At 36.6% G+C, this 22,565-nt stretch overlaps 4 protein-coding genes across 5 annotated transcripts; 1 reads left to right on the forward strand and 3 right to left on the reverse strand.

The window, feature by feature from the left end:
* The first annotated feature begins 9,009 nt into the window (after positions 1 to 9,009).
* Positions 9,010 to 13,577, forward strand: LOC105953082 (LIMR family protein At5g01460). The gene is made up of 14 exons (XM_012976709.2): positions 9,010 to 9,626; positions 9,739 to 9,824; positions 10,483 to 10,595; positions 10,682 to 10,792; positions 11,124 to 11,222; positions 11,345 to 11,467; positions 11,815 to 11,877; positions 12,036 to 12,100; positions 12,205 to 12,314; positions 12,404 to 12,518; positions 12,634 to 12,699; positions 12,915 to 13,025; positions 13,117 to 13,183; positions 13,280 to 13,577. Exons 1-14 carry the CDS (start codon positions 9,277 to 9,279, stop codon positions 13,325 to 13,327), a joined length of 1,527 nt encoding a protein of 508 aa, XP_012832163.1. The 5' UTR covers positions 9,010 to 9,276; the 3' UTR covers positions 13,328 to 13,577.
* Positions 13,578 to 13,832: 255 nt separating this feature from the next.
* Positions 13,833 to 16,121, reverse strand: LOC105953085 (GDSL esterase/lipase CPRD49). The gene is made up of 6 exons (XM_012976711.2): positions 15,710 to 16,121; positions 15,173 to 15,250; positions 14,810 to 14,950; positions 14,608 to 14,684; positions 14,367 to 14,516; positions 13,833 to 14,226 (listed from the first exon to the last, which is right to left on the reverse strand). Exons 1-6 carry the CDS (start codon positions 15,818 to 15,820, stop codon positions 14,007 to 14,009), a joined length of 777 nt encoding a protein of 258 aa, XP_012832165.2. The 5' UTR covers positions 15,821 to 16,121; the 3' UTR covers positions 13,833 to 14,006.
* Positions 16,122 to 17,124: 1,003 nt separating this feature from the next.
* On the reverse strand, positions 17,125 to 18,946 carry LOC105953086 (GDSL esterase/lipase CPRD49-like). Its single transcript, XM_088823893.1, has 6 exons — positions 18,805 to 18,946; positions 18,559 to 18,636; positions 18,331 to 18,471; positions 17,908 to 17,984; positions 17,666 to 17,815; positions 17,125 to 17,475 (listed from the first exon to the last, which is right to left on the reverse strand). The coding sequence occupies exons 1-6, from the start codon at positions 18,913 to 18,915 to the stop codon at positions 17,217 to 17,219; spliced, it is 816 nt and encodes a 271-aa protein (XP_088680019.1). The 5' UTR covers positions 18,916 to 18,946; the 3' UTR covers positions 17,125 to 17,216.
* LOC105953083 (GDSL esterase/lipase WDL1) lies at positions 18,915 to 21,295 on the reverse strand. 2 transcript variants are annotated; one of them, XM_088823894.1, is made up of 7 exons: positions 21,088 to 21,210; positions 20,733 to 20,810; positions 20,494 to 20,634; positions 20,339 to 20,415; positions 20,086 to 20,235; positions 19,737 to 19,948; positions 18,915 to 19,056 (listed from the first exon to the last, which is right to left on the reverse strand). In XM_088823894.1, the coding sequence occupies exons 1-7, from the start codon at positions 21,196 to 21,198 to the stop codon at positions 18,977 to 18,979; spliced, it is 849 nt and encodes a 282-aa protein (XP_088680020.1). In that variant the 5' UTR covers positions 21,199 to 21,210; the 3' UTR covers positions 18,915 to 18,976. The 2 variants fall into 2 exon arrangements, with proteins under 2 accessions (XP_088680020.1, XP_012832164.1); XM_012976710.2 differs by lacking the exon at positions 18,915 to 19,056 and having other exon boundaries at positions 19,575 to 19,948; positions 21,088 to 21,295.
* Positions 21,296 to 22,565: the final 1,270 nt, after the last annotated feature.

Below are 22,565 nucleotides of genomic sequence, written 5' to 3' on the forward strand. Positions count from 1 at the left end.
TCCAAGTACCTCTCCCATCCCGTAAGGAGTGGGGAATTTCCACTTTTGGTGGTAAGATGAAGGCACAGACTTGAATGTATGGATCGCGGGCCTTCCCACGATGATGTTATAAGGGGATGGTTTGTCGACGATAAGGAATTTTATCATTTTCGTTACTCGACAAGGATCTTCCCCTAAGGAGATGGGTAACTCTACTTCCCCCATGGATAAAACACCTTCTCCCGTGAATCCTTTCAATGGTGTAGTGATGGGATTGAACCGTGCGTTATCTATGCCTAGCTGCTTGAATGTGTGGAGATACATAATGTCGGCTGAGCTCCCACCGTCCACTAATATCTTTTTAACTATGAAGTTGGCCACCGTTGCTGTTATCACTAACGCATCGACATGATCTTCATCTGGACCTTCAAGGTCCGAGGAGTTGAAGACTATGCCATGATCAGGTCTTTGTATTTGATAGATGGATGCGGATGGAGAAGCATGTTCTTGATTCATACGTGCTGATCGAGCGAGGGTGCGTCTCGCATTTTGTGAATCGCCACCTGCCGGTCCTCCGGAGATAAAGGAGATGATTCCTCGGGTGGGTTGGTTATCATTGTTATCTGGGTCGCGCCGATGACCCCCCTCCTCTCGTCGTTGCTATTGATCTCTATTGTTATCTCGGCGTGGAAGATCATCGCGGCGCTTATTTCGAGGCTTATCAATGTACTCGCTCAAGTGGCCTTGCTTGATCAACCTCTCAATCGCCAATTTGAGTTGTGCACATTCCTCGGTAGTATGCCCTTTATCTTTGTGGAATCAACAATAGCGATCCGATCTTTCTCGTTTCGCATTGGGTTGCATTGGGCGTGGAGGCTCTGCCAGACCTTTTTGTTCAATCACATGAAGTATTTCAGTGAGGCGAGTATTGAGTGGAGTGAATCGATTATAAGTTGAAGATGATTGGCCTTGAGGTGGGGGTGGAGGACGTCGATCATCCCGTCTCCTAATATCCGGGCGGTCATCTTCTCTCTTCCTCTTGGGAGGAGCATTGGCAGAAGCTTCCTCTATGCGTATGTACTTTTCAGCTCGATTTAACAACTCATCTAAGTTGCCAGGAGGTCTTCCTGCGATAGATTCTTTGAACCTACCCGATTTCAGGTTTTGCTGCATAATCCCTGAGAGCATATCTTGTCCTACACTGGGAACTTCATGAACAGCCTCCACGAAACGCCTGATGTAGTTGCGGAGTGTTTCATTGTCTCTCTGTACGATAGAGAAGAGATGTGCTGGAGTTTTAGCATATTGCTTATTGATGGCGAATTGGTTGGTGAAGCGCAATGATAACTGAGCGAAAGTGTCAATTGATCCTGTGGGCAGAGCATTGAACCAATTCATGGCTCTCTTGGAAAGAGTGGTGCGGAACATCTTGCACATTGCTGCATCTGTTGGGCCATATAAATCTGCCATAGCGTGGAACTTCTCTATGTGTTCCTGCGGGTCGGTAGTTCCTTCGAACTGAGGTAAGCCTGATACTTTCACTCCTTGAGGCAATACCTCGTTGAGGATGTTCAAGGTGAAAGGACTGCGCCTTGTTGGGATTGGTGCTCCTCCGTCAATTGGGTTGTGCAATCTGGGGAACTGGTTTTGGCGAGATACTCTACTATTTATCTCGTCTTCCTCTTCATTGAAGATATGAGCTCTTCGTAGAGACGCATCACCCCGTTGGAGTGAATGGTGGCGTTGTTGTCTGGGTTGTGGCTCACTGTGATTAGTAGATAGCTGCATCCGGGATCTTGGATCTGAGGTGGATGAGGATACACTTATCCGATCGTCATTGTTCTGGGTTGGTTGTTGTACCCTGGGTGGCATTGCGGGTGGAGCATTAGCTGGGATCACGGGGGGAGCGTTAGCTGGGATCGCGGGGGGAGCGTTTGCTGCCATCGTGGCGATGTATTGCGCCACCGCATCAGTGGCGGCGCGAGTAGAAACTTCTGTTATCATTCGTTGGAGTGCCTCCTCGGTTATTTGAGCCGTTCGAGAAGCAGGTAGAGGTGGAGTCTGTAGTGGAGGATCGGCGAGTGGTGGGTCCCGAGGGGGAATCGCCTGAACCTCGCGTGGTGGATCCGAAGCACGTGGAGGAGGTGGTAAGCCAGAGCCTCCTCGAACTGGGAGGTTGTTAGTTGTGTCATTCTCTCTCCGAGTGGACTCAGGAGGATCTTGCTGGCTACGTGATCTGGTCTGCATTCCCACAGACGGCGCCAAAATGATGACGTAAAAAATAAATCACCTAGTGTGTTGAAGCTGGGAGAGCAAAGTAGGTCACGTGCTCACGAGCTAGATAGTCCTGAGAACTTTAATTTACTCTAGGATCCTGCGAACAGAAAACACGTAATCTAAGCCGGGGGTTGATCCGGCGGAAACCCCTCCGACGCTCAAGTCAGACGTGAAGATAGTGGGTAAATGAGGAGAGAATTCGAATAGAAGAATTGAGGGAATAATAATAACGTACCTTTATAAAATGAATTTAAGTTGTATTTATACTTTATTGATTGGGCCGAGATCAATTTATCGGACCCAACCTTCTTTGGGTATGATTGGGCCTTCGTATAAATAACTATTAATTTGGGCCTGTGGCCCAGTAAATATGGGTCTATTGGGCTGGCCCAATAGGCATATCAGCCTTCCATCCAAATAATTTGTTGAAATTTCAATACATTAATAAAACATATTTTTACATTACATGCCACTCTTGGGATTTTCTATTTATCATATCAAGGGGTCATACCTTCAGATACATGAGGCTTCTCAATGCAAATTGTTGCATAAATGTGAATTAGCCAACTCTAAGAATTTTCAATTGCTTGTAAGGTCAGTGCGGTCAACCCACTACAATTTCAAATCTGGGTGCAAATTAAATTCAAAAATATTGAAAGTCAAAACAAATTGAGTAGCCGACAACAAGACGAAGCATCTTAATAGAAATTCAAAAATAAAAAAATTAATACGAAATAAAATAAGGATTCATAGATTACCCAAAAAAAAATAGGGTTATTTACCTCATAAGACATTAAACACTGAAACCCCAAGTCAAAAATAATTAATCAAAAAGAATATACCTATTTATAATTAGGTATTTTTTAGATCAGCCGCTCTAGGGCTAGAGACGACAACAGTGCGTCATTGCGACTGTGACTGCTGGAAATTGGAGTCGGAGACAGAGAATAGTGGTCGGCAAACACAAGAACAACGAATGAATTGAGTTAGCACGGCAAGATGGGATGACTGATGGCGACGAAGGGTTGAAGCGGGATAGAGAAACTGTTGGTTTCTAAAGGAAACTCGAAAATAATAAGAAGATAGTGTGAAGATAGTTCACACGAGTCAAATAAATTAATAAATTAAAATAACTAAATAGATTTTAATAAAATTTGTAGGGTAAATCATTGAAGAAAGAAAATGTTTTAATTTTATATTAGCATTGTATTGTCCCACGTCGCTATAATTGTTGCAAACTAGTTACTTTAGAAACGAATTTGATATCCGTCGCAAATTTACGTAGCTATATATGACCGAAGGGACAATTTTGTTGTACGTCGTTAAATCTATTGCTAATTGTTCATTTCGAAACAGATTTACTATCCGTCGCTAGTGTCCGTTGCTATATGGCGTTTTTTTTAGTAGTGTTTTGTGATAGTTGTGTGAAGAATAATTGCATACAAATGATATTTCTTTGAGCATGTTATTTTACGTGGTTAGTTATATAAATTTATTTGTGTGGCAAAAACACATGCATGTAAGTTGCGAAAAGGATTATATGAAAGCAGACCATTTGCAAAATGAAAATTAATTGCATTACTATATGTATAAAGCTGTTACACCTTGGCTTATCAAGGCTAATTGTTACAATTATATATTGAATTGCAAAACTTTCCTAAAATGTGTACACGTGCGTTTTTTTTTTTTTTTTTTTCCCATTGCATGTTGAAGTGGAGAGAAAATATGTAATTGGCGTTTCGAATTCATATTAAGAAATCAAAATAGAAGACGAGTCGTTACATTTGAATAGTTAGTCTACCATTAATTCATAATTAATATGAATTTTATTAAATAATTTGCCGTTTGTGCATGTTAAAGTGCTATTTGTATTGAAAGTAATGGTATGAGAATTTGCAATTAAAATGATGTGCTCTGATTAGTAATGAGAACAACACTAAAACAGAAGGAGAAGACTCAAATAACAACAACACTAAAACAGAAGGAGAAGAAGACTCCAACACTAAAACAGAGTACTAATCAATCATACTAACACGAATATTCCAGCAGAACTCAAACAGAATTAGAAACAGAGTACTAATCAATCATACTAACACGAATATCCCAACAGAACTCAAACAGAATTAGAAACAGAGTACTAATCAATCATACTAACACGAATATCCCAACAGAACTCAAACAGAATTAGAAACAGAGACTCATGAACAAGTAAAAACTAAAATCAACCTCATACTGATCTATACAATCAAAAGCAATTGACTCCTACCCACGATCTGGTTTCAGGCCTTTTCTTTTTGCTAAATTCCACAGCGACTGAAAGTTGCGCAATCCACTGTTAATACTGACTCTCACCCCACCAAGACCAAATCTAGATTTCAGACGATGAACAGCCCGAATCTCTTCCGAATTCTTTACTGGTATGACTTTTACAAACGAAAGGTCGACTGCCACGCCGAGCTTCTCCTCATCTTCAGAATCTCCCTTCTCGTCGCCTGCCATAAACTCAAGGAGTTTCACCCGCACATCTGCCGGAGAAACACCTCCGTTCGATGACGACCCTTCGCCTTTGTAGTACTTAGGCTTCTTCCCGCCAAATTTCCGGTCATTTGCAGGTGGCGCCGGAACAATGAGGTGGCGAGGTGGATCCGGTCCTTCACCTTCGTCTATCTTGGCCATCTTCCGATAACGTTTCCCGCCGGAGTTTGAAGGTGGCGGCGGCGGCGGCGGCGGTTTGGGGTGGACTTGAGAACTAACCGACGCACCTACGTCCTTCTTCGCCCTCTTCCGGTCGGATTTTGAAGATTGCGCCGGCACTTCAGCGCGGCGAGGCGGATCCGGCGCACCTACGTCGTTCTTCGCCCTCTTCCGGTCGGATTTTGAAGATTGCGCCGGCACTTCAGCGCGGCGAGGCGGATCCGGCGCACCTACGTCCTTCTTCGCCCTCTTCCGGTCGGATTTTGAAGATTGCGCCGGCACTTCAGCGCGGCGAGGCGGATCCGGCGACGGCGCACCTACGTCCTTCTTCGCCCTCTTCCGGTCGGATTTTGAAGATTGCGCCGGCACTTCAGCGCGGGGAGGCGGATCCGGCGACGGCGCACCTACGTCCTTCTTCGCCCTCTTCCGGTCGGATTTTGAAGATTGCGCCGGCACTTCAGCGCGGGGAGGCGGATCCGGCGACGGCGCACCTACGTCCTTCTTCGCCCTCTTCCGGTCGGATTTTGAAGATTGCGCCGGCACTTCAGCGCGGGGAGGCGGATCCGGCGACGGCGCACCTACGTCCTTCTTCGCCCTCTTCCGGTCGGATTTTGAAGATTGCGCCGGCACTTCAGCGCGGGGAGGCGGATCCGGCGACGGCGCACCTACGTCGTTCTTCGCCCTCTTCCGGTCGGATTTTGAAGATTGCGCCGGCACTTCAGCGCGGCGAGGCGGATCCGGCGACGGCCCCCTTTTTCTGCGCCGTTTACGCTCCTTGGCAGGCCTCGCCACTTCAGGGTGGGCTTCCTCATAGAGAGCTTGTTTCAATGCCGCCGCCTTTCGGCGATTTTTACGGCGATTTTTACGACGCCGTTCGCGTGATTCAACAGAGAGAGGTGATTTTGGAGATGGTGGTGGATTATAGTATTCTGCATCGACGAGACTCATTTTATTGGTGGAGAGAGAAAAGTGAAATTAATTGCACGCAGTGTCTTTCCATGCGCATTTAATAGAGTATTTATAGAGGGGGAAAACTGAAAATATGGGCGGGATTACCAAGATTTGAAATTTTCAGTCACTCTGATTTATTAATATTATTTATATATTCTCATATTTACTATCTACATGTTACTTTTAAATTAAATACCCCATTTTTGCTGTTTAATTTATTATTTTGATTTTATTTTAATTTAGATCCAAATTTTACCAGGCTTCCCATTTACTTCCTAACATTAATTTTAATTTTAATATATCATACAATATTTAATTTATTTTTAGTTTTTCAATATAATTTATACTTGATGAAATATTTGCCAATAAAAATCTAAAGAATTTGCATTTCTCTGTATTTCTCTTTGCATTGGAAGGATTTCCAACAGTCGAATTTAATTATATTCAAAATCAAAATAATAATAATAATAATAATAATAATAATAATAATAATAATAATAATAATAATAATAATAATAATAATAATAATAATAATAATAATAATAATAATAATAATAATAATAATAATAATAATAATAATAATAATAATAATAATAATAATAAATTATGAGCAACGATAGGCCAGCTTGGCCTTCACGCGCATGAAGCGCGTTCAGAAGTAGACCCGCAGAATTGAGATTACACGAGGAAAATGACCACTAATTCACTATCGGCGTTGCATGTTTTCTAGAAGATTCCCTCTGCACGAGAAAAGTGATATATGCAATCATAACTGACTAGTAACTGCATCTGCATTGGTAATTTAACAAGGGTTTTGCTATTTGCAGCGGGACTTTTACTGAAATTGACTTATTTGCAGCGGTACCTTTTTCATTTAATTTTTTTTTTTAAATTTCTCTCTCCTATTCCAAACACTCTCTAGAAATTCGAATTTCGTAAAAAAAATTGAATCTCCCGTTTTCTGGAGCACGGAAACTCGAAGAAAATTCAAGTTTCCGTGCTCTGCAGAACGGGATATTCAAACGGCTTGAATCCTCCGTTCTGCAGAGCACGGGAACTTGAATTTTCTTCGAGTTTCCGTGCTGCAGAAAACGGGAGATTCAATTTTTCGTGCTCCAGAAAACAGGACCTTCAAACTGTTTTTTGAATTTTTATTTTCGGAAAAAAATAAAAAAAAAATAGATATGAATCTCCCGTGTTGTAGAACACGGGAACTTGAATAATCTTCATGTTCCCGTGTTCTACAGAACGGAGAACTCAAAAAACATGAGGTTCCCGTTCTGCAGAACACGGGAACTTGAAGATTCTTCAAGTTCCCGTATTCTGCAGAACGGGAACTTAAAGTTTTAATATTTTTTTTATTTATTTTTTTAATATTTTTTTCTAAATATCGAATTTTCTAATTATTTAAGGAACATGATAACACATATTCGGATTATTGTACTCGTTTGTACATTCATCATCAAATTTTTCGTCAAAGTCACCATCATCACCCTACCAAATTATAAAAATTAATAATATAAAGGAATATGAAAATTAATAATTAAAAAAAAAAAAAAAAAATTGAAACCCAAGTTCCCGTGCTTAACAGCACGGGTAACTCAATCTTTTCCCCATTTTTTATACTTCTCGTGTTGTATAGCACGATTAAACATACTTTTAATTTTTATTTTTTTTTTCTTTCTTTTTACCATTTAAAAGTTATTCGGACTAGCAATTGAAGAAATCGTTGTTCGTTTTTGAATTTGTCGAACGAGCTTCAAATTCTAAGTTTTCGATTTTTTTAGAAAGTTAGAAAATTGACAAATGAGACTACCGCTGCAAATAAGCCAATTTCAGTAAAAGTTCCGCTACAATTAGCATTTCAGATTTAATAAACGTTTAAATGCAGGCTTTGGAACGGGAGAGGAATTAGTTGCATAAGCCTGTCGTGGGACCCACAAAGCAGTTTGGTAATTTAATAAACGTTTAAATGCAGGCTTTGGAACTGGAGAGGAATTAATTGCATAAGCCTGTCGTGGGACCCACAAAGCAGTTTTTTATTTCTTTTTATTTATTTTTTATTATTGGGATTTTCTTTTTATTAATAGTGGAAAATACCAGTAATTGTATTTGCACCGGTAGTTTAATTATTATTATTATTATTATTATTATTATTATTATTATTATTATTATTATTATTATTATTATTATTATTATTATTATTATTATTATTATTATTATTTAATAATTTTAATTTTAAAATTTTAACCCATATATTTTTCCTATTGATTTACATATTTATTTGTTTTGACTTATTTTTGTAATAAAACAAAAAAAAAGGAGGTGGTGTGTAAAATCTTTAAGAACATCATTTTGACACTATAGCATTTACATCTATACTTATTAATCCGAAATTAATTGAACTATTATTGTTTTAGTATATCATTTAAAATAAATATTATATAAGTTATATTGACTTCATCCTTGTTGCCATGTCCATCTCGATTTAAAAAAGTAAAAATCGAATTTGACCAACTCCGATAAATTACAATCACTATGTTAATAATTTAATATCAACTATGTAGCACAAACATCGAAAACGACTATACGGGAAACGGCATGTCGGAAAAATTAGAATACGAAAACTTGGACGAAACATATAAATATTAAAAGTGTAAGGTATATGTATAAATATGCTATATAAACAAACACATACAAGTTTTTATGTATATTTCCATACAATTATATTCAAAATTAATATTATTATCAACTATCTATTTGTAGTCGATCAATAAATCATGTAATTAACTAGGAAAATAACAAAAAAATATGAAAGTTTGTTTTCCAAACACATTTCTAACTTTTTAGAAATTGCAAAATGGTCCCTAAAATGTTCGATATATGTCATCAAGTATCGAACATGAAACGTGTCCGAAACACATAAAACATTAAGAAATTGAAGTTTACGTGCTACTTAGAATATCAATATACATTAAAGTTAATTATTAGATCATGATTTTTTTTTATTATTAGAAAAAAACAATTGTTATTTCCAGCACATATCCTCAATTAAAAAAAAATAGAAAAATAACTGTTATTTCCAGCACAGCTCCTCATTTGATGTTAAGTACAAGGCTAGTATGGTAATTTTGCGTAGTCCGTCAAACCCCAGCCCCCCTCTCCACCGAATCTGTCACCGGCGCAAACGCGCCTTCTCTCTCTCTCTCTCTCCTGTTCTAAACAAAGAAGGAAGAAAGAGAAATCCTAAAAAAGAAAGAAGAAAAGAAACCAGATCCAATTTCCCGACCCGAAACTTAATCGGATCAACCCGTTGATTGGAAAAAGGGGAGAGTTGCTCTGTTGCTTCTCCCTCAATTTCCACCCCGCCCAGAAATGGGGGATTTCAATCTAGCCCTACTGCTTGTGGCGGTAATCGTCTGCGTTCTGGTGTTCGTATTCAACGTCTACCTGCTCGTCAATTACCAGCATCCAGATGACGCCAACCAGGCTTATTTCCCCAAATTCGTCGTCGTTTTGGGGCTCTCAATCGCCGCCATCTCCATTCTCATGCTCCCCGCCGACGTGGCTAACCGGCAGGCCTGCCGCCACGCGATTTACAACGGCGCCTGCAATCTCACGCTCCCGATGAAGGATTTGTGGCTCGCTATTTACATTATTGATGCCATACTTGTCTTCTTCGTCATCCCGTTTGCTATGTTCTATTACGAAGGCGACCAAGACAAGTAAGGGCTTATCATCATTATGTTTTTTCTATTTTTTTCAATTTTCGCCATGTTTTGTTTGTTGCCTATTTGTGCTTAATTTTGTTTCTGTTGTTGTGTTTTGGTTTTTCAGGACTGTATGGAAAAGGGTGAAAAGTGCGTCGCTGTGGGTGATTGTGACAGCTGTTGTTTGTGCTCTCGTTCTGGGAATTTTATACGGTAGGTTTTTTTTGGTGGGAAAAGCCTTTAGTAATTGCTGTTTTATTCGATGATTTTACTGGATTGAAGTAGAGTGATATATTCTTTAGTACTGTTGAGCTGCAGCCTGCAAGCTCAGTATAGAATTTGTCAGTCGTGCTTCTTTATAGTTATGAAGCCTCGACTAGTCGACTTACCTCAGTTATGACAGTGTTCTAATTGGCGTTAGTGGTTTAGTTACCTAATCGTTCCTTAATTGGTCACTGTTTTGCTGGTCGTGAAATAAAAATGTTTGTATTTTGTAGGCGTCACATTTGGCTCGTGATGCTGACCATGTATTATAGTTGAACTGTTGAACGGAAAATGTATAATAGTTTACCGGGTTATTTAGTTCTTATATATTTGTCCCCACTTCTATAATGAATGTTGATGTTATACGACATTATGATTTATGGTGTATAAATTATTTTCATCTATTGTTATAATTGGATGATATGGACTTTAAATACCTTCATGGAAGGAAAATATTTTTCTGCTGAACATGGCGTCCTTATGTGCCATTCGAATGGGAATTTTTTTGTTCTAAATCTGTGTCGTTAGTGCATTTTTCTTTCCATATAAGCAATTATCAATTTCGATTTGGGCTTACTTGTGCATATTATTTGATTGGCTGTCCTAGGGCTTATTGGTAAGGTGGACTTTACTGTTAGGCACCTCTCCTCGGCCACTGAGCCCTTCACACCATCATTTAACTTCTCCGAGGGTCAACAATGTATTGGTGGAACTAGACAGGTCAGATTAAATATGTATATATTAATTATATTGCTTACTGGTTTCGCTTCATGATTCTTTCTAAACTTACCTCTTGCATTCTTCAGTGCTCCGCATATATTGCCAATGCTGCATCTGAGACAACATGGACCATGCGCACTACTTTCCCAGAATACATTGTTGCTCTCGCTACAATTGCGGGATCTGTTCTCTTCACCGTATGTTTCCCCGTTTAGATTTTCTTACAGCAAATATCTCCATAACAATGATTGGTGTTCCACAATTTCTCTTGTGTTGGATGCACAAACTATTGCTAATGTGGCATATGAAATTATCTCTTTCTTGTATGCAAGCTTTAAATATATAATGTGGGCTATAGGTATCCACTGTTAAAATATATTGAATAACACTTGCTTGAAACTTATATAGTAAATTTTTTTAGTTTATAAATAGTTTTATGCCTTGAATTGTGTTTTTTCTCCAAGTGTATTTTATTTTCACGTTATTCTTAGCGTTGTGCTGATTTTTTTGGATTGCTGCAATCTGCAGATCTTTGGTGGGGTTGGCATAGCTTGCCTTCCACTAGGACTTATATTTTCATTTGTCCGGCGTCCAAAGGCTGTTATCACACGTTCACAATATATTAAGGTATTGTGCTTTTTTGGTTATGTAGATTTTTCCATGTGGACTAGAAAGACAACTCTAATCTTCTAACTATTGGATTAGACATCTATAATTGACACGTGAAGCTTAATTTTGATCTCATTTAGGAAGCAACTGAACTGGGGAAAAAAGCAAGAGAACTGAAAAAAGCAGCTGATGCACTTCATCAGGAAGAAAGGAGCGGCAATAAGGGAAGAAAATGGCGTAAAAATGTGAAATCTGTAGAAAAGGTTTGTTGTCTCGTCTTTGCAGTTTCTTTTTTTTTTTTTTTTTTTTTTATCATCTTTTGTATAGTAATTTCGACGTTCTCGATTAGACCTTGTTGAGCTGAGTATTTGAAATGTACTTTAAAATATTTTGACCTTGCTTGGTGGATGTTTTATAGGAAACACCTTTCACATTTATTTTTTATTCAGAGCTACGTGTCTTCATTCCCCCCCTACTGCTCTTTTGTTTTCTTTTATGATCTCATCAGTTGGCCAGATAAGCTATATTCTAGTGGCATATATGTAATTTCTCTCTTGCTGGATTTATTTACTGCAAAATAACTACTTACACGAGTTATTTTTACTTGCAGGAGGTACTTCTGCTGGAAGAAGACGTGAAGTCTTTGGAGGAAATGTATCCTCAAGGTGAAAAGGTGATATATGATAGTATAATGACTTATCGTACAACTCATGTTTTGTTATGCTCGTAGTAGATTCTAATTCTTCGACCTTCCCCACCCCCTGAAAAGTTGAAATACTAAAAAAAATGTGGAAAGGAAAACCTCATGACATTCTTGCTTAACTTGTTCAGGCTGAGACTTCATGGGCTATGACTGTTCTTGGCTACCTTGCCAAACTGGTACTTGGAGTTATAGGGTATGTTTTGTTTCTTAGCCCTGCTGCCACGATCGTTTTTGGAGTTGAACGGTTTTGTACTGCAGATCGACAATGTTATTAAACAAGTTTGTTACTTTGAACAGGTTGATTGTTTCAGTGGCTTGGATTGCACATATAGTGATATATTTGCTGATTGATCCTCCCCTTTCGGCATTTCTCAACGAAGTCTTCATCAAATTGGATGATATTTGGGGTAAACTGCTGACTGATGTTTGTGGTTTCTTTCTTTAACATCTAATGGTGTATTTAATTGGAGAGGATAATGGTTTCTTTTACTTGTAGGTCTTCTCGGAACTGCAGCATTTGCATTCTTCTGCTTCTATCTTCTGCTTGCTGTAATTGCTGGCGCAATGATGCTTGGCTTGAAGTTGGTTTTTATTACGATCCATCCTATGAAGTATGTATTTCTTTATTGTGTTTTCTTTCCTATTTTTTTTTATAATTATCTCATTTACTCTGCATACCTCTTGCCTTTGAAGAGTTGGTACCTTAAAGTTGATATTTGGTTACAGATGGGGAGCTACACTTATGAACTCATTTCTTTTTAATGTGGGCCTCATTCTTCTTTCCTCAATCAGGTAATTGTCTTGAATTGTAGGTGCTTCAATTCTTGATGCAATCATATGATCTGTTTATAAGTTTATGTCCGCATTTCTGTTCATCTTGTTTGTCAGTTTATTCAGTTTTGTTGTAATTTAATGCAATTTGCGACTGTCATTTACTTTGTACCTCAACGAGCTTTTGTGCTCCCTTCAAAATGTTGAATTGATTATTTAAACTGTTTTGGTCTCAGTGTGATTCAATTTTGCGCCACTGCATTTGGATATTATGCCCAAGCTACCGCAGCTCAAGAGATATTTGGTCATACACTACAATCACTTCGGGGCATCAAGTACTTGTACAAGTCAGTAAACTTTCAACCTACTCTCGGTATCCAATAGTATTTTGCCATCATAATCTTCCCTAGTAAATTTTATTTTATTTTCCTTTTTCAGGTATAACGTGTTTCAAATTGGATTCATTGTTCTAGCGGGGCTCACATTTGTATATTATGGTGCTTTTGTAAGTTTGGTCAACCTTTGATTTCTAATGCGTTATGTTTATTTGTGTTTGCGCATGAAGCCTGAGCTCTAAGCTGTTGCATGGTGTAAATTTCAGGGATGGAGAAGAAAAAAGCCTAGTGGCAGATTCCAACTTTCTACATGAACACGTTGACTCTGAAGATTCAACACTCGAGTATGGTGGACTTTCCGGTTTATGTATTTATAGAGTGATTTTATGATCTCGATGGGTGTGTGCAGCTCGGTTTTTTGATTTAATTTGATTTAATTGCCTGAAAAAAAAAGAGACTAACATGTGACTCAACTACCATCTGGTGTCGTGTTTTTTTCACTTGTTTTCTGCCTGTTGTATGTATCAATTGTTTGATTATGATGTAAAATTGATTTTTACTTAATTCGCAGCATGTCAGATATTGAGTTCGATACATATAATTACCCTTTGATGAGTTGATGTATTATAAGGAATGTGGGGGCAAAAGTTTGTCCATTACCCCCACACACTAGTTTGTCCAAAAATTAAAATGAATTCTTTCACATTATTCCCACAAAAAAGTTTTAACATATTTATTTGGATGAAAGAAAGAAAATTCTGAAAATTAGCCAAACAAAGCCTTTGAATTGTATCTGCCTAACAACTTGTGACAAAACAATAATCTGATAATCCAAGAATTCTTATTCAGCAATTGGAGTTATCCCTCTGAATACGACCGGTACACGTAATGCATATATCGTCGAAAAACGAGATACACCCAATAAAAAAAATAGGACATTGACACAAACATATAAAATTACCAAAACTCGTGCTGCAAAATTAGTGACCATCACTAAATATTGAGCCACTCCCTTTGCCAAGTACAGATATGAGTGCTCACATTGAAAGTGTTTTTACCATCAGGACCAACAACATAGTACGGAGAATCTTCCGGAAACTCGGATTCCATCGACAACCAGTACAAACTTGGCTCCCAATCTACCTTCTTCAGAACCTTCAATATCTCCCCCACCACTATTTTGCTCCCTTCAGCCGACAAATGGATTCCATCTCTACACAGAGGTTCCCAACGATAAGCTATTTTAATACTATTATGAGTTTTTACGACGTATTGCAACATAATTATCGATAAGTATATTTAGTTTATAAGAAAAAAAACGAGTGACAAAAATGAGCTATAAATTGTACTTACATAAAGCAAGTATCGGCCCAGTCATCTTTTTGCTGAATTGCAGTCCAAAGATTGATGGGCACAACATCCAATTCTTGGCACAGCTCTGCTAAAGCTTCGGAATAAATACGACAGCCTTCGTTTGTGCGCGCTTGATCAGAAAGTGCATCCCTGTTTTTTAGGTAAAAAAATTGCCGAATCTTGATTAACAAAAGAAGAGCAACCCTTAAAAACGAAACATATTATTACACGATAAGATTACCCGAAAATTGCGTGAATTTGTTTTTCGTTGATAGGAGGAGAAGTAAGACATATTATCCTCGTCTTATCCGAAAGATTCTGAAATTTTGTTTAGAATTATTGTCAGAATAAATCTGTTTGTCCAAATGCCACAAAATCAATATGCATTCAGCTGCAAATGTTTTTTTGTATTACACACGAGGGCGAATAACGTGAAAACGAACCTTGATATGAAGAATCATCTTTTTCATGTTATCGAGAAATTCAGGGAGAGGCACATGAGTACCGAGGCCACTCGGGTGAGGGTTCGTTGCATCATTACCTCCAAAATATAATATAACCAGAGAAGGCTGAGTAGCTTCATCCTGTAAACCAAACCATTAATTAATTAATTAATTAATGACACGTAAGCTATTAGTTAGTGTCTCGGTTTTTGAGTTCTAACTGTATATGAAACTCGAGGGGACAACATTGCTGATGCAAATGATATTTGGATGAATCGAATGAATTGTTCAATAATTCGACAAGTCGCATATTTAATCGACTAGCTTCATTATGTATGCATGTGTGTGTGTGTGTGTGTGTACCTTGGGGAAAACCTTATCCAAGATTTGGAGAGCCATCCTTGTATTCCAACCAGAGTATCCTCGCAGTACGACATCCGCCTTAAAAAATCGAGAATGAAATAATTCAATGAATCCTTTAACGAAACTTTAAATGCCAAATTCAGTAAATGATTTTGTTCTTCATATGCTTCAACATATATATATATATATATATTATATATATAGAATCTCTACTCAAAATCCCAACAAACAAGAGAGTACAAGCAAGCAAGAAAAAAGCCTTCCATTAAAATCAATCAGTACCATCATTAAGTGACATATTTTTTAAGGTACAAGATCCCAAATCAGAATATATAATTAAACCCCACAAATAGATATAAATGTACTTTTTATTTTTTATTTTCTTTAAATTCTTGATTCAACATATGGTATGATCCAAAAGTCATTAGGAAGAACCCAGACCCATAAATGATCTAGCCTCCCCCACCCCCCCCCCCCCCCCCCCCCCACCCCACAAGTCAAAGAAAGCATGAAAAAGAAAAGAAAAAGAAAGGGTACCTTGCGAGCATAAAGGTCAGCAAGAATAGCACCCCAGCCTCCAACGTTGTAACACATCTGAACTACAGATGAACCAAATAGCACGATCTGCGGCCGAGTGGGTCCCACCATTTCTCCTCTTCTTCTTCTTTCTTCTGCTGCAGCTGTGTGTGTGTGTGTGTTTTTTTCTTTTTTGAAGGAATTAATTGAAAAGGGAAGGTTGGAGCTATGAAGAGAAAGTAGTTGGCTTTTGAAGCTTTGGTTGTGTGTATATGCTTTGTTTGTGGGTAGGTACTAGGTACTAGGTAGCTGTTAATTTTTCTTACTTCTTTGTTATTTCGTAGGTGGTCCTTGGTTGTGACAAGTCAACCCATTCTTCGAATATAAATATTAACCATGTGAATACATTTATTTTTCTAAACAGTATCGTATCGCATCGTATTGTATCATATGTTTTTCTAATTCATATTTTTGCCTGTCCCACTTATCCTTTTACCCATTTTGGGTATCAAAATTTCGGTATGATAGGATATGGTAATGATAATTACTAATTACCAATTTATATTATCTACTATTTAAGTATAAATTGAATATTTTTTTCAAAACAATTCAAGGTACATGCATGTTTAAACTTTTCAAAACTATTATTTATGACATAAGTATTCTAAATATATGTTCTTAATTTATCTAATATTAAATATTTTGTAAATAAAATTATAATATAAAAACTTTTAACATCAATTATATCATTATTAATTAAAGCAATTTTAAATATTTTTGACATACCTAAAGAATATATTAATTTTAATTAATAGTAGATAGTTAAAGAATATATTTACTTTTTATATATAATAAATTAATTATGAAAATAAAATTTTATTTATCAATAATATTTCGATACAGTAATGTAATACCATTTTAATAATATAGAGTGTCGTTGCTCTACCAAAACATTTCGATAGGGTACGATAATAATTTGGTAGGGCAACGAGTGGATAGGACTGGTAAACAAAGTTCTAACTACCCCATTTATAGTTTGTTTAGCTCAAAATTTATAAATGCGGACCAATGTGAAAGCTACTTCATTTTATTTTCGTAAGTCAAAATAAAACCAACACACGTTTGTTTCTAGACTAGATTGTCAAACAGAGGGGGTTTGGTAGGTAAGGTCTATTTTAGAGTAAATTACGAAACCCCCCCTCAATTTTCCATAATTACATTCATCCTCAAATTTATAGATTTCTTTCATTAAAAACCTTCTGTAGGGGGTGGATGTAAGAAATTTACAAACTTAAGGGAACTGGATGTAATTTCTCAAAAAGAAAGTTTTTTTTGTAATTAAACTTGATCTCGGGGAGGTGGTTGTAATTTACACAATTTAATGCAATATTTTATTTTGTCACCAAACACACACCTAATTTTAAATTTTGACACAGTTTCAGAATTCAGAATCATAAATGGCCCTCCAATTAATCATGAGCTCTTCTTACTAGCAAAAAATATTGGCATCTTCAAGTTTGGAATATTTCTACATTAATAAAGACTTGGAATCGATAGAATCAGCTTCGTCGCGATCCATCCACTCGATTTTCCATCGAGAAATATAGTGGGAGATGTTCATAGTGGTTTTGCCGTTAGGACAAACTGTGTAATAAGGTGAATCATCAGAAAATTCATCAGCCATTTTAATCCAATACAAGCTTGGTTCCCATTCTGCCTCTCTAAGTACCTTCAATATCTCCTTCACTACTATCTTGCACCCTTCCGACGACAAATGAATTCCATCCCTATATATATATGTGTGTGTGTGTGGAGAAACAATCAAAATATATATATATATATATATATATATATATATATATATATATATATATATATATATATATATATATATTCAACTAATTGTTTGAGTTAGCTTTTTAGTTGGGGATTAGAGATTAATTAAATCCGGAATCGTGTAATTAAGCATGGACTTACAATAAGTAAGCTGCTCCCCAATCATCTCTATGCTGGAAAGCTGTCCAGAGATTGATGACTTGGCAATCGATTTGTTTGCACATTTCGACCAATGCTGCAGAATAGATACGGCAGCCCTCGTTTGTCCTTTCTTGATTATCAAACGCATTGCTGAGAGAGAGAGAGACGTTTTAGATGATTACGTTCGACATATATATTAAAAAAAAAACACTGATAATAAAATTCAACGAAGTTAAGATCACCCGTAATATTGGAAGATCATTGCCTCGTCTACAGGAGGACATGTAAGAAAAATTATCCGCATATTTTCCGAAAGACTCTGCAGGTGCAAATACATGCTAATAACTATTATTAACATCAAAATATCCTAAATGTTAATATATTTCTCGTTCTATATATATATATATATATATATATATATATATATATATATATATATATATATATATATATATTTCTCGTTCTATATATATATATATATATATATATATATATATATATATATATATATATATATATATATAGAACGAGAAATATATATATATATATATATATATATATATATATGTAGACATAGAAGCAACGGGTCGAAATTAGCACAAAGACAACACACGTTTCATAAATTCCTAAAAATTAACGGTATCGACGGCGTTGTGTTATTATACCTTGAGATGAAGATAAATCTTTGTCATGTTTTGGATATATTCATGTAAAGGAACATGAGGGCCTAATCCACTAGGGTGAGGGCGCATTGCATCGTTCCCACCAAAATATACTATCACCAGAGACGGCTGAACACCAGCATCCTGTCAAAACCGGCGAATTAGATATAGATATTACAGAACCGATTCGTCAATATAATTCATTAGGAGATGCAGTTAATGTAAATGTACATGTGGGAAAATCTGATTCAAGACTTGAAGAGCATTCCTCGAATTCCAGCCGGCATAGCCTCGTAATATTACGTCTGCCTACATTGTAAAAAGGATCCGAAGAACACGAAATTATAGATTGACCCCAAAAACATTAATTTAACTTCATTTGAGTAACAAATCACAAAATATAACTGTATATACAAATTTAGATGAAGAAGAATAAATAAAATAAAATCAAGAAAATAAAAGAAAAGAAATAAATACCTTTCTATCATAAAGGTCAGTGAGGATTGAACCCCAGCCTCCAACGTTGAGGGAGATCTGCACAATTGAAGACCCAAATAACACAAACTGCGGTCGACTGGGCCCCACCATTTTCTCTCTCTACTCTCTCTCACTCACTCACTGTGTGTGTAACTATGTGTGATTATTGATTTCAAATGCTGAGCATATTCTTCACTCTCATTGTTGTTCTTGGAGAGTTTTCTGAGTCTGGGGATTGCTTCTTTAACGTTTCTGAACAGAGTACACACAACTTGAATTCACCACAAAAGAAAACCAAAAAAAAAAAAAAAAAAAAAAAAAAGGAAAGGAGAGAATATTCCTTTTTTAGGCATCCGTGCAAAACATGCCTAAATTTTGCAAGTCCTATCCAGAGTCCAGACAAACCAAATTTCCACTTGTTAAAAAGGAAAAAAGGAAAAAAATAATGATTCAGAAATCATTTATTTCTGAATATGTCCTTATGACTTATGAGAGGCCAACTACCAAAAAAAAACAATTTTGAAAGCAAATGAGTATTTCTTTTCGAGTTTCTTGTCTTTTTTATGGAAATAATCGAGAGGTTCGTGGGTGTAAAAACTATGATCAAATTCTAATGCCGTTTCCAAATGAATAATTCAACTCAGAAAAAAAAAAACATTATAGCTACAAACGGTCTTGTTTATGCTACATTGGGGTTTCGGTGAGTTAGACAGAGTAGTATCGATGAATTTGGACACGATTACACCCACGTACTGACGTACATGTGGATATGTGTAAAATAAATAGTTACCAATAAACATATATTCGAAAGTTGATTACATGAACCGTTCAGACCAAATTAACCATACAATTCAGCTTTCAATTTATGTGTACAAGACATAGTTTAGGGAGAAGTAGAACTAAAGGTCAAAGCTTTGACTTAATTTCATTACCCGTCCACTTGATTTTCCATCGAGAAATTCCATTAGAGACATTGAAGGTGGTTTTACCATCACTGCGGACCATGTAATAAGGCGAATCTTCGGCAAATTCATTTGGCATTGTTGTCCAATAAAGGCTCGGTTCCCAACCAGCCTCTTTTATAACCTTCAATATCTCCTTCACTACAATTTCGCTCCCTTCTCGCGAAAAATGGATTCCATCTCTATACATATGACAATCGTAAAATACGAAGGAAAAAAATAATTAAATAACACGATCGCACCTTTTTAACCCTTAGTCATAAGCGGAAGCGGAAACAATATCTAGTTAAAATTAAAGACAAAGATCATAAAAACTTACGTCAAACAAGCTGTTGCCCAATCTTCTCTTTGCTGAATCGCTTTCCAAAGGTTGATGACTTTAATATCCGATTGTCGGCAAAAGTCCACTAAAGCATCAGCGTACACACCACATGATTCGTTTGTGCGAATTTGATTATCGTGTGCATTACTGGTTAGAACAAGAAGCCGAGAAAAAAATACTAAGATGACCAAACTCTAAAATCCCGAGACGTAAATTTAAAAGGCGAATTTAAGTTAAAGATTTAAATCACCCGAAATGTTCACGAATCATTGCCACGTTCAGAGGAGGAGAAGTGAGAAAAATTATCCTCGTGTTCTCCGAAAGACTCTGCAAAATTAGTGGTAATTACGTATAATATAATTATTTTTCATAATTGGACGGAAATAAAAGCAAAACGTAAGTTACCTTGAGATGAAGATAAATCTTTTTCATGTTTTCGATATATTCACGTAAAGGAACATGAGCACCTAAGCCACTAGGGTGAGGGTGCATTGCATCATTGCCACCGAAATATACAATCACCAGAGACGGCTGAATATCCGCGTCCTAATTAAACAAGATTTAAACCATGTTTCAATTTCAATTAACAAAAAAACTATATTTAATTTGACCACCATTAAAAATACTCATGATCAAGCACATACCCTTGGGAAAACTTGGTGCAGAACTTGAAGAGCGCGCCTCGAATTCCACCCGGAATATCCTCGCAGAAATATGTCTGCCTAAAATGGGGCAGAAATCATATTAAATTGCCACTCATAATAAATTAACCATGATCAGAATGCAAGCAAAATCATAAATTGGAATCAACTCAGTTACTGTAAAGAATGAATCTTTGGCGGAACTTGTTTCTATTCAGCAACAATTACTCGATTAAAGCTATTAATATTCATACAATCAGAAATCCAAACATGAATATTCACTAGGCTTGATTGGGTATTAAGTTTTAATTAAATGAATTGTGGAAAAAAAACGAAATTAGGGTTTCAGCTTACGCACCTTGCGATCGTAGAGATCGGCAAGAATAGCTCCCCATCCTCCATCGATAAAACTCTGCTGAACAATGGATGACCCGAATAACACGAACTGGGGTCGACCCGGCCCGACCATTTCTTCTCCTCAGTTCTCACTCACTGTGTGTAACATACCTGATAAGAGCTATGTCAGTTGTCATCGAACTCAACGATGCTGAATCAGCAACGTTTTGTTTTCTTTTGCAGACGTGTCAATTGAATTATTAAAAAAAAAAAAAAAAAAAAAGAGAAAAAATAATTGGGTTCCTAAATATAAGCCCGGTATACTTAATTGGGCTGTCCAAATAAATGGGCCATACTTGTAAGAATTCCCCATCTTTACTATTTAGTTAGCATAGGCCCACAGGTCACAGCCCATTATTTTTTTATAATTTCAGCCCATTCTTGCATTAAAAACTCATTTTCAATTCATTTTATTTATATGTACATCAGTCTATGAGATGCTATATCGGGTGAAAATCATCGGACAATTTTGCATCATAGATCTATACAAATAACTACCACTAAGAACACGTACGTGTAAATCAATGGTTCAAGATCACCTGGTATATTTCACCGAATGTAACATTGTATAGCTAGAAACACGTATTATTTATTTTAGGCTCCACAACTTGTATAGCTACAAACGTTGCGTGTGACATCGGCGTTTTATTGCATTACTCATGCCGTGATGAAATTTCGAGGAAATAACATAATCGTTGTATTTTGCAGCGATATAGTTTATGATATGATGAGTTATCAAATATGGGTCTGCATAACATAGTTTTGGACACGAGCTGAAAATAGAGCGATTCGTAATTGTTTGTCCATTCATATGATGTTCGTTCTTGCGCCAATAGCAAGTTACTTGACGTTTTCGCAGAAAGTTACCATGCCTTATAATTCTAAGTACCATAATTTTGTTCCAACAGAACTCTGACTTTATAATCTTCTCACCTTTTTTTCTAATTCAAACATGCAACGAATAATCACTAGTTGAAGAATAAGAAAACTTATCACTATAATTTATGTTTTAGAGAATGGCCAAAAATAGAAATTTGGTGTCTTCTTGCATGTCACGGTTTTTATTTAAGAAATTTCGAGGAAGTTTCGATACAAACGTACATGGGCCGTACACCAACTATTCAATCATTATGCAGCCAATAAAATTTTTTTTTTCAATTTTAAATTTCATTGTTTTAAGATTTATATATGCATATTATTATTATATATTAATTAGGATATGTTCCTATATTAATTTCAATTTATTTATTTAATTTAAAAGTATCAAATTGGGCCTACTTGGACATGGGCTAGCTTGATCCTTTTCTACTCGGGCCTGTTTGATTTGGACTATTAGTCTAATTACGAAATTATGTATCTTTAAATAATATAATTAGTTCCAAATAAAGAAAAAAACAAATATTATTTTGTAATAAAGAGCTTAGGAATCTGAAATAAATG

The sequence above is a fragment of the Erythranthe guttata genome, chromosome 10 (genome assembly GCF_056151865.1).
Source record: "Erythranthe guttata isolate IM_541 chromosome 10, IM_541, whole genome shotgun sequence".
NCBI classification, from domain to species: Eukaryota; Viridiplantae; Streptophyta; class Magnoliopsida; order Lamiales; family Phrymaceae; genus Erythranthe; species Erythranthe guttata.

Excerpts from the sequence above, each read along its gene's own strand:
- LOC105953086 (XM_088823893.1), bottom strand. The coding sequence starts at position 18,915 with ATGGTGGGGCCCAGTCGACCGCAGTTTGTGTTATTTGGGTCTTCAATT. Across the intron at positions 17,816-17,907 it reads ATGATCTTCCAATATTACGG|CAATGCGTTTGATAATCAAG; the intron begins GTGATCTTAACT and ends TCTCTCTCTCAG. Across the intron at positions 17,476-17,665 it reads TGGGGAGCAGCTTACTTATT|GGATGGAATTCATTTGTCGT; the intron begins GTAAGTCCATGC and ends ATATATATATAG.
- LOC105953082 (XM_012976709.2), top strand. The coding sequence starts at position 9,277 with ATGGGGGATTTCAATCTAGCCCTACTGCTTGTGGCGGTAATCGTCTGC. Across the intron at positions 12,101-12,204 it reads CTGGTACTTGGAGTTATAGG|GTTGATTGTTTCAGTGGCTT; the intron begins GTATGTTTTGTT and ends TACTTTGAACAG. Across the intron at positions 12,519-12,633 it reads ATTACGATCCATCCTATGAA|ATGGGGAGCTACACTTATGA; the intron begins GTATGTATTTCT and ends ATTTGGTTACAG.
- LOC105953085 (XM_012976711.2), bottom strand. The coding sequence starts at position 15,820 with ATGGTGGGACCCACTCGGCCGCAGATCGTGCTATTTGGTTCATCTGTA. Across the intron at positions 14,951-15,172 it reads TGGATAAGGTTTTCCCCAAG|GATGAAGCTACTCAGCCTTC; the intron begins GTACACACACAC and ends TTTGGTTTACAG. Across the intron at positions 14,685-14,809 it reads AGATGATTCTTCATATCAAG|AATCTTTCGGATAAGACGAG; the intron begins GTTCGTTTTCAC and ends ACAAAATTTCAG.
- LOC105953083 (XM_088823894.1), bottom strand. The coding sequence starts at position 21,198 with ATGGTCGGGCCGGGTCGACCCCAGTTCGTGTTATTCGGGTCATCCATT. Across the intron at positions 20,236-20,338 it reads ATGATTCGTGAACATTTCGG|TAATGCACACGATAATCAAA; the intron begins GTGATTTAAATC and ends TGTTCTAACCAG. Across the intron at positions 19,057-19,736 it reads ATGGAAAATCAAGTGGACGG|AAACGTTAAAGAAGCAATCC; the intron begins GTAATGAAATTA and ends TACTCTGTTCAG.